Source organism: Phalaenopsis equestris, unplaced genomic scaffold, assembly GCF_001263595.1.
Source record: "Phalaenopsis equestris unplaced genomic scaffold, ASM126359v1 Scaffold000002, whole genome shotgun sequence".
NCBI classification, from domain to species: Eukaryota; Viridiplantae; Streptophyta; class Magnoliopsida; order Asparagales; family Orchidaceae; genus Phalaenopsis; species Phalaenopsis equestris.
This window is the reverse complement of record NW_018164444.1, coordinates 42,830,946-42,846,564: the sequence shown is the minus strand read 5'-3', so window position 1 is coordinate 42,846,564 and position 15,619 is coordinate 42,830,946. Positions and strand designations below refer to the sequence as shown.

Genomic DNA, 15,619 nt, shown 5'->3' with positions numbered 1-15,619 from the left:
CCCCAGAAGGTTGAGCCATTGTGCCGAAACCCTAGCAGAGCAACAGGGGGAATGGCCGCCACCCTTCATCCTGTATATATATATATATATATCAAATTTCATGCGATTTATCCATGTGCGGCGCCCAAGCAAAATAGGTGTCCTTCCTAGGTAATTTCGACATTCCGAACGCTCTGGTACAGTTTATTTTGCCGTCAGTGGTCATTTTGACGACTTCACCGATTTGCGTGCCAATTTTCTCGTGTCGAAAGTATGGCATATTGGGGTGAAGTCCGATTTCGCGCAATTTCGTGAACTTCGTGTACTTTGTGTGTGTACGTAACGAAAAAGTCGTGACGAATGTTTTCCTAAGGCTTGAAGTCCTATTTGAAACATTTTCCTCGAATCTTCGCAAAATAGCCCATAACCGCTCGTTCATAAGACGATGGTCTTGTGCCAAAGATGCTAGACATCAAAGGAAAATAGGAATTGGCTGGAATTTCTAGAAAGGTGAGTCCCAATTCTAGTTTTCTAAGATAGTCCATTAGGAATTTCTAGAGCTAGAATCTAGGCTCTAAGGAGGAGAAGACAAGACCTCACAAAAATGAGGTCAACAACTAGTCACAACAAAGTTTAATGTGTCGGGTTGATCATCAATGAGTAGAAAAGAAATTTGGAGATTTTGTGTGCCTTCAACAATGAGAGATTGAAGTAAAGGGTGTTGGTATGGCTCATATACCAGATAAAGGACAGATGCTGGAGCGGAATGGAGCGAGCGAGCGAGCGAGCGGAGTGGAGTGGAGTCATTCAGAGTCTTCAATGCAAGAAAGGCATTAAGGCACTCCATAGAATCAATAAGAAAAGGGCAGGTGAGCTCCAAAGTTAAGTGGTCTACTTAGGAGGGGAACAACTTTATTCCCTTATGTTCAACCTGATTAACTACTTAGTAGATGCTTGGAATACAAGCTAAGAAGATTGCACTTGTGCTAACAGGAATATCCTAAAAGAAGCTGAGAAGACAGTGTGGTTGAGAAGAGGTCAAACAATTCATGGGAAGAACTTTATTCCGAGAGCTACGTGACTCCATTATGAGCAAGTATTTGTAAACTCGGCTCTAGTAAAAAAAAATGGTGCTATGCCCTTGGAACATCCTCAACTCTGGCCCTTGATTATTTTGTAACTTTCTCACTCTTTTTATCGTAACCCACATTCCTCATATAAATTTATGTTGTAGGAAAACTTACGTTATTAAGAATTCAAAATTTTTAAAATTAGAGAAGGCTCATTAGAGTAGAAATGAGTGATGTGTGTGTGTGAGAGAGAGAGGGAGGGAGGGAGGCTAATAAAGGATGTGAGAGAAGACTTCTCATATGTAATTGCTTGGGTCTTGTTCAACGGTATAATAGTTTCTTGATTCCAAACAATAATTCATATTACACCTGTCAATTGACTGGGTTTACGTGTAGTTGGATCCTTTCTGGTGCCTTGGAGTAGCTTTGAATCACACTCCAATTTTGTCAATTGTTTGATGTGCATTGATACTTCTTATATTTTTTGATCCTTCCCTTCTATTTCCAGTGTTGTGAGTCATTGTAGTCCAAGCAAGTTGGTGTCAGCTAGGCATGAATCTTGCTAAAACACTATGAATCATTTGTTCTGTGTTGCCATTTACTATTTATTTCTATCGTTAATCCGCTTGATCGAAAATCAATAATACCTTATCTTAATCATCTGGAGAGTTTTAACCATCATTCAAGATGATGTTTACTGTTTCTTTCAGACTCAGGAAAACAGGAAAAAGAAAAAAAGCAGTGCATATAGGATTTCAATAAAAGAAATTTTGTTAAGCAATATTTTGTTATTGCACCATAGTGGGAATCTTTTTATTTTTCTCAAGAGATAACACTGTGAATGATTATGGAACTTTGATTGTATATAGTTGTAAAGAATTTATCAAATCTATTGTTTTGACATACTAGCACAATCTATTTTGGAGAAACATTGTTTTGACATACTAGCACAATCTATTTTGGAGAAACATACTCAACTTTTAAGATTTTGCATTTGGTGCAATCTATTAAGATACGACCATGTCTATTCCTAATTGACTAAGCCATTTTACATTAAAGCTGGAATTCATGTGTACATTAGCTTTTAAGGGCTGCTATTCTTGCCTGCCTACTCCACATTTACGATCCTTGTTTTAAGAGGAGAAAAAGTGTCAAAATGGTACTCTTATTTTTTTGTAGGGGTTTATTTTAGTCTCAAAGTCTATAAAAGTGCCAATTTAGTCTCCATACTTTTTAAATGGAGGCTAAAATATTCGGATATGGAAACTTTTTAGTCCATATTAAAAATTGACACTTTTATGCACTTTCGGACTAAAATGCCCTCATGTAAATAGTCAAGGGACTATTTTGGCACTTTATTCATTGCAGAAATATGTTTCAACCATTCAAGAGAATTCTATACCATTATTCTTTTGCAATTTATTACGCTGTTTTAATCACCTTTATTTCCTCTTATTTTATTTGTGAAAGCAGCTTGCTGAATGTGGTGATATTCCGTTAGAATCTTCATATGAAAAGGTTGAGAGATGTGTTTATACGTCAACTCTTTTATATGAATATAGTGGATTTGGATTTAATATTTCAATGAAGGACTATCATACTGGATCGAGGATTGTAAGTGCTGATGACAGATATTTTTGTTGGAAGTTGGCATATTTGGAGGTAGGTAACTGATATAATTTATTAGCTTTAATATTGCTTCTACGGTTCTTTCTTAAATATATTTTTTAGCGTAAATGAAGGATATATAACCTAAACGAACCACAGTAGATTCATGCGTTATGCTACTTGTTTTTTATAGTGACGAAATGCATGAAAATGCCATTTTGTTTCCTTATGAGAATGATTCATTAGCATGCCAGGATTTATGATCTTAATGGGGAGAGGGATGAACTAGGCTTAGAGAGAGAGAGTTTTGGTATTGTGTTATTCTCAAGGAGGTCTTCTTTTTTGAAAATTCTCCATGTCGAGGAAATTTTGAGGAAAAGGAGGATCTAACTTGCTATTTCCTTTATAATAACATAATGAAAATAGAGGGCTTCCTATCATTATCTATAGAAACAGGGTTACACCAATAAATCAAAGTCATTTAAATTTAAATCCAAATAAATTCTTGTTATTGCCAAAAAAAAAAAAAACACTAGACACTAGATTGGAAATAGTTATTTTATTAAAAATACTAGATTGGGAATATAAGTTTCGAGAAGATATTTCGGTGCTATTTGCAGTTCATGTTCTAGATCTGATATATCTTGAAATGAATTTTTATGAACTACGATTTCTGTAATTGGATTGACTTCAATTGTACTTGATTCATGTATTGGTGGATTTTTAATAGGTTTTGGATAATATGTTGTTTTTCTTAAGATATTAAAATAGATGCAATAACCCTAATAGAATAAATTTTTTCATGATTTAATACATAATGATCTGGATAAAATTTCATTTGCTATTGTTGGTGAATTATGGTTTAGTTCATTCTTGAACTGTCACCTATGAATTTAATGAAGACTGATTTTAGAAGAATAGTCTAATGACAAATTATGTCTGTTTAAATTCTTGCTTTCAACTTTAATGTTGATTATGCAAAATATTTTTATATTTATCATATAGTAGATATTTTTTGCTTAAACTTTTATTTCTTGCTAGCCCATGTTAATCTTATTTCATTTGAAATACCTTTTATAGTATTGAGCATGCACCACTTCAATAATTTTTACGTTTTCGGTATCAAATAAATGCTAATGTTTAAGTAACTTTCTTTAATGATAAATGTGATACTAGAATAATAATGAAATAGTAATAAAAAATTTCAATAATGTCAACAAGCAATTAAATTTCGACTAAAATTTGCCAACAAATCAAATTAATTTCTATAAATTAGATTTTTTTATAATCCACTTTTTGATCAAAGTTAAGAATAGTATACAAGTTAACAAAGAAAAAATTTATCAAAGGGAACTCAAACCTTACGTTTTGCAAAGAGATGATGTTAGAAATTATAATAGGAAATAATTTATTCCTGTAAGAAGTTATGAGGAATAAATTATTTCTTTAGATTAAAGAGATATTTTCTTTCCTATTTTATATTTATTTCCTTGAATTAGGAATTATTTGTTTTCCTATTTTTTGTTATTCCCTATATCTCCTCATAATTAATATTAATTGATTATTAGAGATATTATGTGATATATCTTACATTTTATTATTTTTTCTATTATAAGATTATTGTAAGGGTTATTTATACCCCGTTCATATCAATGAAATAATTATGTATTTCACTTTATTCCGCATTATTCAGAATTTCAACATGGTATCAGGGCCTAATTTCGTACTCTAGCCACCGGTATTTCTTTGAAAATTGTTGGACTCCCTTCATGCCATCCTCTGTGCGATAAAGGAGGGGCACTCCTCTTGGTATTTGAAACAACGATTTTTTCTTCTTCTCTTCCCGAATTCCGAAACCCTTATCGGCTTCGTGGAGGAACCCTCAGGATAGTGCGATATAGTCACAATTGGAGCTAGCTGAAAAGTCAAGCACGAGATCGCGGCGTACGGAGACCACCGTAACTCCATCTTCCTCCTTCCCCTCCGCTCCTACCCGAAACCATTGAGGAAGTTCCACACGCAGCAAGATGGAGAGTTCATCCACTCTCCTCGTCCACTTTGACAAGGGCACCCCGACACTGGCAAACGAGATCAAGCTGACACTTGAGGGAAACGTCGCCGCCGCCAAGATTGACGTCATGAAAAAGGCTGTCACGCTTCTTCTTAACGGCGAGGCCCTTCCACAGCTTTTCATCACAATCGTCCACTACGTACTTCCTTCTGAGGACCACACGATCCAGAAACTCCTCATTTACCTCGAGATAATTGACAAAATTGAATCTACCGGCCGTGTCCTAACGGAGATGATCCTCATCTGTTAGAACTTTGTCAAAACACGACAAACAAAACTCAAAATTCAGCCAAAACTGAATCTAGTAAATTCGATAATCCGAACGATCCCTTGTCGAAATACATGACAGACAAAATTCAAAATTCAGCCAAGTCTGAATCTAACAAATTTGATAATCCGAACTACCCATTGTCGAAATACATGACAGACAAAACTCAAATTTGAGCAAAGTCTGAATTTTGAGTCTTACTATAGGCACTGCAGAAACTGCAGTCAAAAGACAAACACAGTTGTCTACTTGCTGAAACACATGATAAATAAAACTGAAAATTCAGCCAAGTCCGAGGTTTGTGTCTTCCTACAGGCACTGCAGAAACTGCAGTCAAAAGACAATCACAGTTGTCTACTTCCGTGCAAACTCCTCTGCATCATTACATGTAGGAGTTTTCAGTCTACCTACAGACACTGCATGAACTGCAGTCAAAGCAATCAAAGTTGTCTACTTCCCTACAAATTCCCTGCAACAGTACTAATAAAAGTTTTCCGTCTACCTACAGACACTGCAGGAACTGTAACCATTACTGTCTACTTACCTGCAAACTCCCCTGCAGCATTATCTGTAGGAACCTTCTGCAGTAACTGCAGCCAAAGACAACCACAGTACATGATAAAGACTTCAAGTTCTACTTCACAGGATCTTCCTCGCCCATTGTTTGATGTTTTCAAATTCAAGTTGAACGTGATTTTCAACCATGTTTCAACTTGAGAGGGAGTGTTAGGAATTATATTAGGAAATATTTTATTCCTGTAAGAAGTTATGAGAAATAAATTATTTCCTTAGATTAAGGAGATATTTCATTTCTTATTTTATATTTATTTCCTTGGATTAGGTATTTATTTTCCTACTTTATGTTATTCTCTATATCTCCTAATAATTAATATGAATTGATTATTGAAGATATTATGTGATATATCTTTCCTTTCATATAATTTTCTTTTTATTTTTTTTCTTATTATACGATTCTTGTAAGGGTTATTTATACCCCCGTTCATATCAATGAAACAATTTTGTATTTCACTATATTTCACATTATTCTGAATTTCTACAGATGATTTGCTTGGAGTTAGGTACTCATGTATGCATCGAACTTGAAGTAATTACATATTCAACCTACACTCACAGTATTATTACTAGTGAGATAAAATTCTTCCACCCAAAGGTTTTAATTTATGCTTCGGATCATAATTTATAGATTCTTCATAACCCAAATTAGTAAATAACGTTGACACATGATCGGTTTTAATTTAAGTTTAAATAAATACTATTTTTTTTGGAAGATTTACTTGGTGACCACTCAATTCCTATGTATTTACATATCTAAATCTGAAACTTTAATTTTTGCATGCATACCACCTTTCTTATGCATGATGATTAAATGTTGGTATTTTTGATTTGATATTAAAGATTGGGTGCTATAAATGTAATAAGCAGAGTTTAGGTGTTAGATAAGTAAATTCATAGAAATTAAATGCCCCTTCTTTTTTTTAATTCCTCAAAACATTCGGCATTACCGAATTTAAATTTGAAAATTTTGAAAACAACCGACTACAATTATCTTGTTCTTCCACAATGGCGCACGCCACAACAATATGATATGGTGCTTGCTGTAATACCAAAACTACAATATATATGCAAATCTCATAAAACTCGGCCACAACTTTTCATTATTTATTTATTTATTGATTTTCAATAATAACCAGTCTCCAAATTTTAGTTGGTTTTACGAGCAAAGAACAAAATATCAAACTAATAAATGATTTTGCTTTTATCTTTTGAACCTTACTACCCTTCAACCTACCTGCTGCTTTCGATGTTACAACCTGCTTCAGAATGATTGCATAAGCTCATGATATATTTTACTGGTGTAGTAAATCCGGATAGGGGCTTTCACATACATACCACACGATTCTTACTTGTCCTGACACCTAAATAAAGACTACTCAAATATTTAACATCACTTAAAAAATAATGCCATTATTATTTTTTTTAAAAGTGAAATACAAAATTTCATGCGTAAATTTTATGACACCAATGTGTTTTAAGTGTAAATATCAAATTTTGGGTGTTAGATATGTAAATGCACTAGAATTGTGTGGTATGTATGTAAATTTCCCATCCTGATATTACTAAAGCTTATGCTTTGATAGTGCAATTTGAAGGATGCCACAGCGGACCGTATGCTATGGTCTGCAAAAGCAGTGAAATCTGTTTTATTTTAGTTGTAGATATTTATGTTCTTAAGATTGGAATCCATCCAATTATATAAAATTATATAATTATAAACATAAAATAAGCAAAATCGTTTCTAAATACATTTCTTCTTGAATTAATTATTTACTTGCAAAAGCAGCTGGCACATTCCTTCAAACTCACTAAGTTCTTATAACCCCCCCAGACTGCTGATCAGCTTTCTTATTTTTCTCTTCTTTACAAAATTTTGGCAGAGATTTACTGCTGACTTCTACATAACAGATTCAAGATCTGGAATCAGAGCTGTAGTGAAAGCTGGTTCTGATTCCAAAGTGATTCCTCTGGTCACCGAAACCTCCATCGTACATACTAAAAAGAAAAACAGAGTAATATCTTCTACTCTGCAGAAATGGCTGGAAGAAAGGTCCCTTCCAGTTGAACCTCGCTTACTCCATCTCAAAGAAGGGTATGCATTTGGTTCCCTGAATCATCTCATTTCTTATATATATTTACATATCTAACTCCTAAGCGTAAATTTTACATACATACCACCTTACTTATGCATTAAAGTTTGTATTTCACCTTTTAAAAGTTAAAATAGTGGTATTTTTTTAATGAGATATGAAAGATTTGGAATCATAACCACCATTTTAACTTTTAAAAGGCGAAATACAAATTTTTATGCACAAGTAAGGTGGTATAAATGTAAAAAAGAAAAGCTTAGGTGTTAGATATGCCAATACATAAGAATTTGGTGGTATGTATGTAAATGCCCCCAAAAATGTTTTAATCTTGTATGGGATCAACAGGTTCATCAGGGAGGGCACCTCTTTGAGTGTGGTCGGGATGCTCAGCAAAAAAAATGGCATTTTTATGATTGTTCCACCCCCAGAAGCTATCTCCACATGCTGTCTGTTTCAGAAGCTGCTTCTTCCTGTTGATATTGATGGGCTTATTTTGAAATTTGGGAATGAGAATTGAACTCCTGACAGCCATTTTTTCAAGGATGCTATATCTTGAGGTAAGAAATGATTTGTCCACTCATGATGCTTACAGTTTTAATTGTAGTGGCTGCATGGCTTCTATTTGCTATACTTTGCCCCTGCATTTTAATATTTTTAGGGTTTAGCACCATCAAGATTTTGAAGACTTGCTGAAAGGAAAAAAAAATTATCATGAAATCTGTAGTGGTTAGTGTAAATGGAGCCTACTTGTTGATTAAAGATGATAAGTTAGCTCTAAAATTTGGTAGTCTGGAATCAAATGAACTATGTGCACAAAATTTAAACAAAAAAGGCACAACAAAAAAAAAGGGGGGAGGGGCATTTACATGCATGTCACACAATTCTTATTTATTTACATGTAACACCTAAACTTTCATATTTACGTTCTTATTGCTCAAATATTTAACATCATATACGACTTTATTAACTTTTTTTATGTCAAAAGCATCATTTTATTCATGCTTTTATAGCACCAAGTTGTTCTGAATGTACATATCACACTTTAAGTGATAGATGTGTAAATCATAAGAATTGTGTGGTACAAAATGTAAAATTTCCCAAAAGAAAGAAGTAAGAAAGAAAAAAAAATGCTGAGGTAATGTTTCATTCTTGAAGCTCACTTTTTGCAACTAGTCTTATCTTCTTCCTTTCAATAACTCCAAAATAATTTTAGTTTATTTTTAAAGACCTATTGTGTTCCTATCACATACCCTACTTATTTGGTCTTGGTAACAGATCCAAAAAAGTAGTTCTAGCAAACTAATTTACCTCCCTCCTGAGCTAATCTTCAAAATTCATCTACTAATACTAATTTTATAGATCTGTCCCCAATAATTTAAATTTTAGAATAATTAAATGCATACCTCCACTTTTTGGTAGTGTTTCTCTTCTCTATTCTCCCAACTCTAAATTTTTAACATCAATAATGTGATCCTTATGTATATTTGATTCTTTAGTCTAATTATTATCATATAATTCGTCAAAAAAGTTGTGATTTTTTCATGATTGAAGTGTCAAAAGGTCCTTGATTATTTACATGGGGCCGGAACCTACAAAATAGTCTTTGATTCTTTAAATTGGGATTGAAATAGTTTCCATGAAGAACTATTAGAACTCGATTTTAAAATGCTCAGAGAGCGATTTTGACATTTCTATAAACACAAGGGCTAAAACGGGTTCATGTGAATGATTGGAGATTATTTTGGCATTTTACTTGTTCTTTCATTAAGGAAGTCTCTATATGCTTTCTTCTTTCATTAAGGAAGACTCTATATGCTTACTTGAGAATCACCTAAAACTATAATTTCATTAGCTTTGGCATCAATAAAAATTTGAAAATTTTAATTAATAAAATATTTATTCTAATAAATAGCTTTATTTTTTCTCATTCAAAATAGAAAAAAATCATGCTAATGATGAGTCATGAGTGTGATATGCATCAACTGATGAAAAAGGTAGTATTAATGCGGGATCTGATGGATGGTAATGCACATCCCCATTTAATTTTTTTGGGCATTTGCATACATACCAACCAATTCCTATGTATTTACATATCTATAAGACCTAAACTACTTTTCCTACATTTATACCAATGAAATCTTGTAATCAGCTCAAGAGTTTTAAGAAGTGAATTACACAATGCATAGATAATGTGACATTACAAATATATAAATAAACCAATAAAAATATAAATATTTATATTAAAGATATAGTATTAAAAATGCGTAAATACATATAAATTGAATGATATGCATGTAAATCTGCATGAGTTTTAATAGAAAAAAAAAATGAAGATATATATGTTGCGTTTGAAGGGAAGAAAATCTAAGAATTTTATTTATTTGATGGGTAAGGACTCTTAAGAGATGCATGACAAAATAATGCTCTTTTTGGGGAGAAAATATTACGTCCAGAGTTCGGACTCAAGCAGCGTCCTGGAGGTTTTTATTTTTCTTCTCTTCCACTTGATGAATTGCACCTATTGTTCGGATGTTGCTTGTGTCTGGACTCTGGACGCAATATTTTTTTCTATTCAGGGTGACTGCTGTTTTTAGAAAGATTGTTGTGAAGTTGCTGTAAAGAAAGTAATTTCTTAAAAAAGTTATGATGGAGATTTGGAGGAGATGAGAATAGTGAAATAATTAATAAAACATGTTTTTTTTTTTTTAATTTTATTTTGCAATAATCAAATACAAACTTTAAATCCCATATTTACAGAATTATCATGCAAAATAAGTCCAAAAAGATAAGGATCAAAATGTTTAAATTTAAATATAAGTTTATTCAATTTATATTTTATTAAAAGTCAGAATTAAATTTGAAATTATACGGAATAATATTTTTGCTAAAAACAACAAAACAATAATACGGTCTGTTTGGGACAGCTGCAGTTTATTGAGTAATCTACTGAAAATAATCTACTGATAAGTTAAGTGCGGTGGCTATTATAAATTTTATTTTTTTAGAAAAGTCAGACCGCTTCCAGAAAGCTGTCATCGCACCTAGATGTGTAAACGCTATTTTCAGCATTTTGAAAACACATAAACTGCCAAAATACAGTTCGCCCAAACAGTCCAGGTGCGTTTTCATAATGCCACCGCACCTAATAAGCTGCCCCAAACGGAACCTAAGTTAAACTTAGTATGGTGTTGCATGCAACATGCAATGCAACTTTATGGATTCACATACATACCTTCTAATTCCTACCTATTTATATATCTAACACCTAAATTTTGATTTTTAGATTTATATCATTTTAGATATACTTAAAAGATGTGTATTTCACTTTTTAACAAGTTTAATAATAGTATTATTTTTAATTTGGGATGAAAGATTAAGTGCTATAAATATAAAAAAGAAAGGTTTGGTGTTAGATATATAAATACATAAGAATAGTTATCCAACATTTTTGCAAAACAATCAATGAAAAATGCATGTAAAGATGTATTTGGATTGGAAAATTTTGGCTTTTATATGCCCCCACAGGATGGATTAAATGATAGTTATCATCATATCATAATAGTAAATAAATAAATAAATAAAACAAAAGGGATAGAAGGCCCCATGGACAAAACGGCTATATGTGAGCATATGGCCCAACCATGCAAGTTCCCATGTAGAAATTTCCATAAAGATTCATCATAATAACATGATCAACAACAACCACTAGCACACATGTAACAGATTCAAACAAACAAAAACAAAAAGAAATCTACAAACATCCATCAGCCTCTTTTATTCCCCTCCCAAAATCCAAACTCTCATCATCAGTTATTAACACCATATGAAAACGATGATATCGCCGTCGCGGCCGCATTATCCTTGGCACAGGCAGCCAGCGCTCGTTCGAACTGAGCCCACCTCTGCTCAACTGAGCCACTATAACCAACCGACATACGAATGAGCCCCGGCGAAATACCGGCGAGCGCCTTGTCATGCTCGGATAGCTCGCTGCTCGTGCTGCTTCCCGAGCAAGACATGAGCGTCTCGTAGTATCCAAGGGAGACGGCGATGAGGCCAAACTGGGCGGTGTTTTGTAGGTGGTGGAGGAAGCGGTTGGCGCGCTCCTCTGTGCCCATGTCGACGCAGAGCATGCCGCCGAAGCCGTAGCCAGGGTTGGCGATGGAGCGGAGGAGGGAGTGGTGGGAGTGGTCTTCCAGGCCGGGGTAGATGACTTTCACGCCGTGCTTTTTCATGCGGGTGGCGTAGGTCATGGCGCGCGTGCAGTGCTCCTTCATGCGCAGGGAGAGGTGGGGAAGCCGCTCCGCGAGTTCGAAGGCCACCTTGGCGTTCATGGTTGGGCCTAGAAGCATCAGGGCTCCGTTTTGGGGGTCCATCATGGAGTTTACTAGGCTCGCCGGCCCACAGATGGCTCCTGCATTGTTAAAGCCCAAAATGTGTTATGAGAACTTGGAATCCACTTTTTATACAAATTGCTACAGTATGATTAAAAAACATTTTTTTAAAGAAAATTTATTTCTTAAATCTTGTAATCAGCTCTCACATCCTGGCAGCAAAAGCATTATCAAGTAATATATAGATAATTTTGTTACTGATATATAAGTAAAAATTCCAAATCCACCAACTTTACAGAAAAAGATAAAATGTAATAAAAGTGCAATTAGGGAGGGTATCGCAATAAGCGCCATACATGCATAAAACGTTGGTAACAGTGCAGCACATTAAGTAAGCTAAATTTGTGGTAATGAAATGAGCCATGTCACACTTTATTTTATTTTTTTTAATTTTTAAATTTTATTGAGTTCATGTGCATTGCTCATGTGATTGGTCACACAATTTTATACCAAAAAATAAAATAATATATATAATTGATGACCGCAACATTATACTACGGAAGGAGGTGAGCTGTCATTACGTTACCCTGTGATAAGCCTTCAGGCTTGCGGACAAATTTGATGCAGCCATAAAATTAAACATAACACGTGCTCCATCCAAAAGGAAGGAGTCAATTTGACCGGAACTTATGCCTTGCCGCCATGAGGTGCAGCGCAGCGTGTTCGAACAGCTTAATGCTATTTTCTTTTTCTCTCAATTAGTGTATAATTATGAGATTATTGTAGGGTTGGCTTAATTTTATGGAGTTACGGATGAGATGGAAGAACTAAGCTGACCAGTTTCCCCCATATGCATTGTTATAAGCTCGTGGGGGAAACATGATTTTGCTTTTCAGCAAAGTGGATGTTTTGAGAAAAATCTACCATCAAAACATCTGATAAAAAATAGCGTAAATCATATTGCATGTCAATTTACATCCTTCTAGTTATTTTAATACTTTATGAGGTAATTTATTATAATGAATCGATTGAAGCGTTTTTATTTAGTCATTTATTACAAAGGCGGTAGCTTTTAAATAAATTAAATTGTTATTTAACTAGACGTTTCGTTTCCTGTAACTAATAAAGACTGCTTTACCACGGGGTTCACGTGAAGACTTAATATCTTTTTTTAAAAAAGTTATTTCATAGTTAATTTTAAATTATTAATGTGTACTGTTATCATTATTCATTAGCGTTCCAATTATTATCCTATCATAATCAGGTCATTTTTTTTCAAGATTATATGAATTAATATTGACTCTTTATGCTCTTTCTCTCTATCTCTCCAGTAAAGTGAACTTTTTTTTCTCAAATTAAAAAAAAAAAAAAATAAATAAAATAACAAGGTTGGCTAAATCTTATAAAAAAGTATTTCGAATAAATTAATCCACGATATAATTAATGAAAACTGAATAAAATCTTAAAAGTTTTCATTTGAAGAAATAGACTTCCAAGTAAATCTTCCTAACTGAAAAAAGTTGAAATTTTTGGTACAAGCAGTCCAAAATCAAAAGTTAGAGAACTTATATATAAACCTTGTGCAGAAATATTATTTTGTAAGTGATTAAAAATATGTTTTAAGAACTTTGATCGACCTTTTCATCTTTGGTTGATTAGTTGAGGTATTAAAAAAAAATTTACCAAAAATCGTCGATTTTTTTTTTAAAGAATACATAGCATGATCAATCAATTACCTCTTATATTATATTCATTTGAAAATAAGCATGATAAAATTTAATTAACGTAATAATAATGATACTAATAACAATCACACCCACCGACAAACAGGGCAAGCCGACCGAGACGATCCTGAACAGTCCAAAGCAGAACAAATATTTTTAAGGAAAAAAAGCTAGGGCATCAAACGCCACATACCTGCAATGATATCGGCGCCGCCGCTTATAAACTTGGAAACACTGTGGATTACCACATCCGCGCCCAATCTAGCCGGCGACACCACCATCGGCGTAAACGTATTATCCACCACCAGCATCAGCCCCTTCTCCCTCGCCACCGCGCTCAAACCCGGTATATCCGCCACCGTTAGAGTCGGATTCGACATCGTCTCCGCATAAATCACCCTCGTCTCCCCCACCCTCACCGCAGCCCTAACCGCTTCCATATCATTAACATCCACAAATGTCGTCCGAATCCCGGCGGATCGGGGAAGAAATCGTGAGAGAAGCGCGTGAGTTCCGCCGTAAAGGCATCGGGAAGCCACGATGTGAGATCCGCTAGGGCATAGCTGGAGCAGCACGGTCGAGATGGCCGACATACCGGAGGCCGTACAGTAGGCGGCTTCCGTGCCTTCAAGGGCGGCCATCTGACGGCTAAGGTTGAGAACGGTAGGGTTAAAGTGTCGGCTATAGATGTAGAAATCGCGATCGGGGCCGAGCTCGCCGGCGAACATTTTCCTCATCGTGTCGGGCTCCATGACCGTGAAGGTCGCGGAGGCTTCGATCGACATGTTGACGCCGCCGTGCTCGCCAAATTCGTGACGAGCACTTGATAGGGATTCGGCGGGATCTGACGGCCATTTCTTCGCCGGAGTGGTTGAAACCCAATCATTCTTATCGTCCCAGTTCCGATCATCGTCGTCCACGGAGCCATTGTAAGGCAAACGTTTCTTCAGGATGGTGTCGATGCTCCAAGATTGCACGGCGTCCGCCATTTCTCTTTCTCTTCTATGGTTCTGTTTCGCTCTGCGTTTTGGTGCACTTCTTTGAGTACAGAGGGCTATTTATAAGGAAACAGCGGTTGTAAACGCGACCGCCTGAGCGGTTCGGACCGCTGTTACTAGAAGAAATAGGAATTCGGGCGGGTCGGGCAGTGGGATCAACCCGCTCCTGTTTCTCGTCCGGCTGTTACAGCAAACGGCGGCTTGAAATGAATTTTACGTACGGTTCTATTCATAAAAAATAGAAGATAAAACGATTTTATACGTTATGATAAGGATAATTTATTTTTTAAATATTTTTTATTATCCTGAAAATAATATTTTGCGAAACATTATTCTACTCTACACCCCCTAACATTATAATTAAGAATTATTCGATATGTTTATGGTTGTTTGAAGTTAAAATTTATATTTTAAAAAATATTTTTTTTTTGTTTTTTTTATCAATTTAGTTAGAGATTAATATTCTTTTTGTTTGAAAAAAAAAACGTACTAAAGTTATAAAAATATTCAAAATTTATTTTCTATTTTAAATACAAATTTATTTTTTGATTTTTTTTTATTTATTAACAATTACATAAGCTGTAAAATAAAATATTAGGAATAAAGGAAGAATATTAATTGCTATACTCTTTGTTGTGAGACCATTATCCTTGTTTGGTCGGTATGGTACGGTTGGCTGATATAATCCGATCAGCAATCTTCAATCCCTAATGAGGAGTCTTGGGTCTCCATGCGATGGTCTAATATACTTTACATAATTGGATTGACTTCGATGAGAGATAAGCTATCGCATCAATCCAATTTTCCATAGTGGATGGCTCATATCTCCATTGTCTCATTTTCGGCCTGATGGTTCGTGTTTGGATCATGTTATGGTATGGCTCATATACCATATCGGGAC

General features: G+C 34.6%; 2 protein-coding genes across 2 annotated transcripts in view; one reads left to right on the top strand and one right to left on the bottom strand.

The window, feature by feature from the left end:
* Window positions 1-12,773, top strand: part of LOC110024048 (uncharacterized membrane protein At1g16860-like) — a 29,068-nt gene extending 16,295 nt beyond the window's left edge. Inside the window, exons 2-5 of the mRNA XM_020723780.1 lie at window positions 2,523-2,711; window positions 7,453-7,664; window positions 8,008-8,219; window positions 12,560-12,773. Of these exons, the coding sequence (XP_020579439.1) occupies window positions 2,523-2,711; window positions 7,453-7,664; window positions 8,008-8,179 (573 nt within the window). The 3' untranslated portion in view covers window positions 8,180-8,219; window positions 12,560-12,773. The remainder of the gene's footprint in view (window positions 1-2,522; window positions 2,712-7,452; window positions 7,665-8,007; window positions 8,220-12,559) is intronic.
* LOC110024041 (methionine gamma-lyase) lies at window positions 11,292-14,766 on the bottom strand. Its single transcript, XM_020723766.1, has 2 exons — window positions 13,914-14,766; window positions 11,292-12,076 (listed from the first exon to the last, which is right to left on the bottom strand). The coding sequence occupies exons 1-2, from the start codon at window positions 14,707-14,709 to the stop codon at window positions 11,469-11,471; spliced, it is 1,404 nt and encodes a 467-aa protein (XP_020579425.1). The 5' UTR covers window positions 14,710-14,766; the 3' UTR covers window positions 11,292-11,468.
* Between the last annotated feature and the right edge of the window lie 853 nt (window positions 14,767-15,619).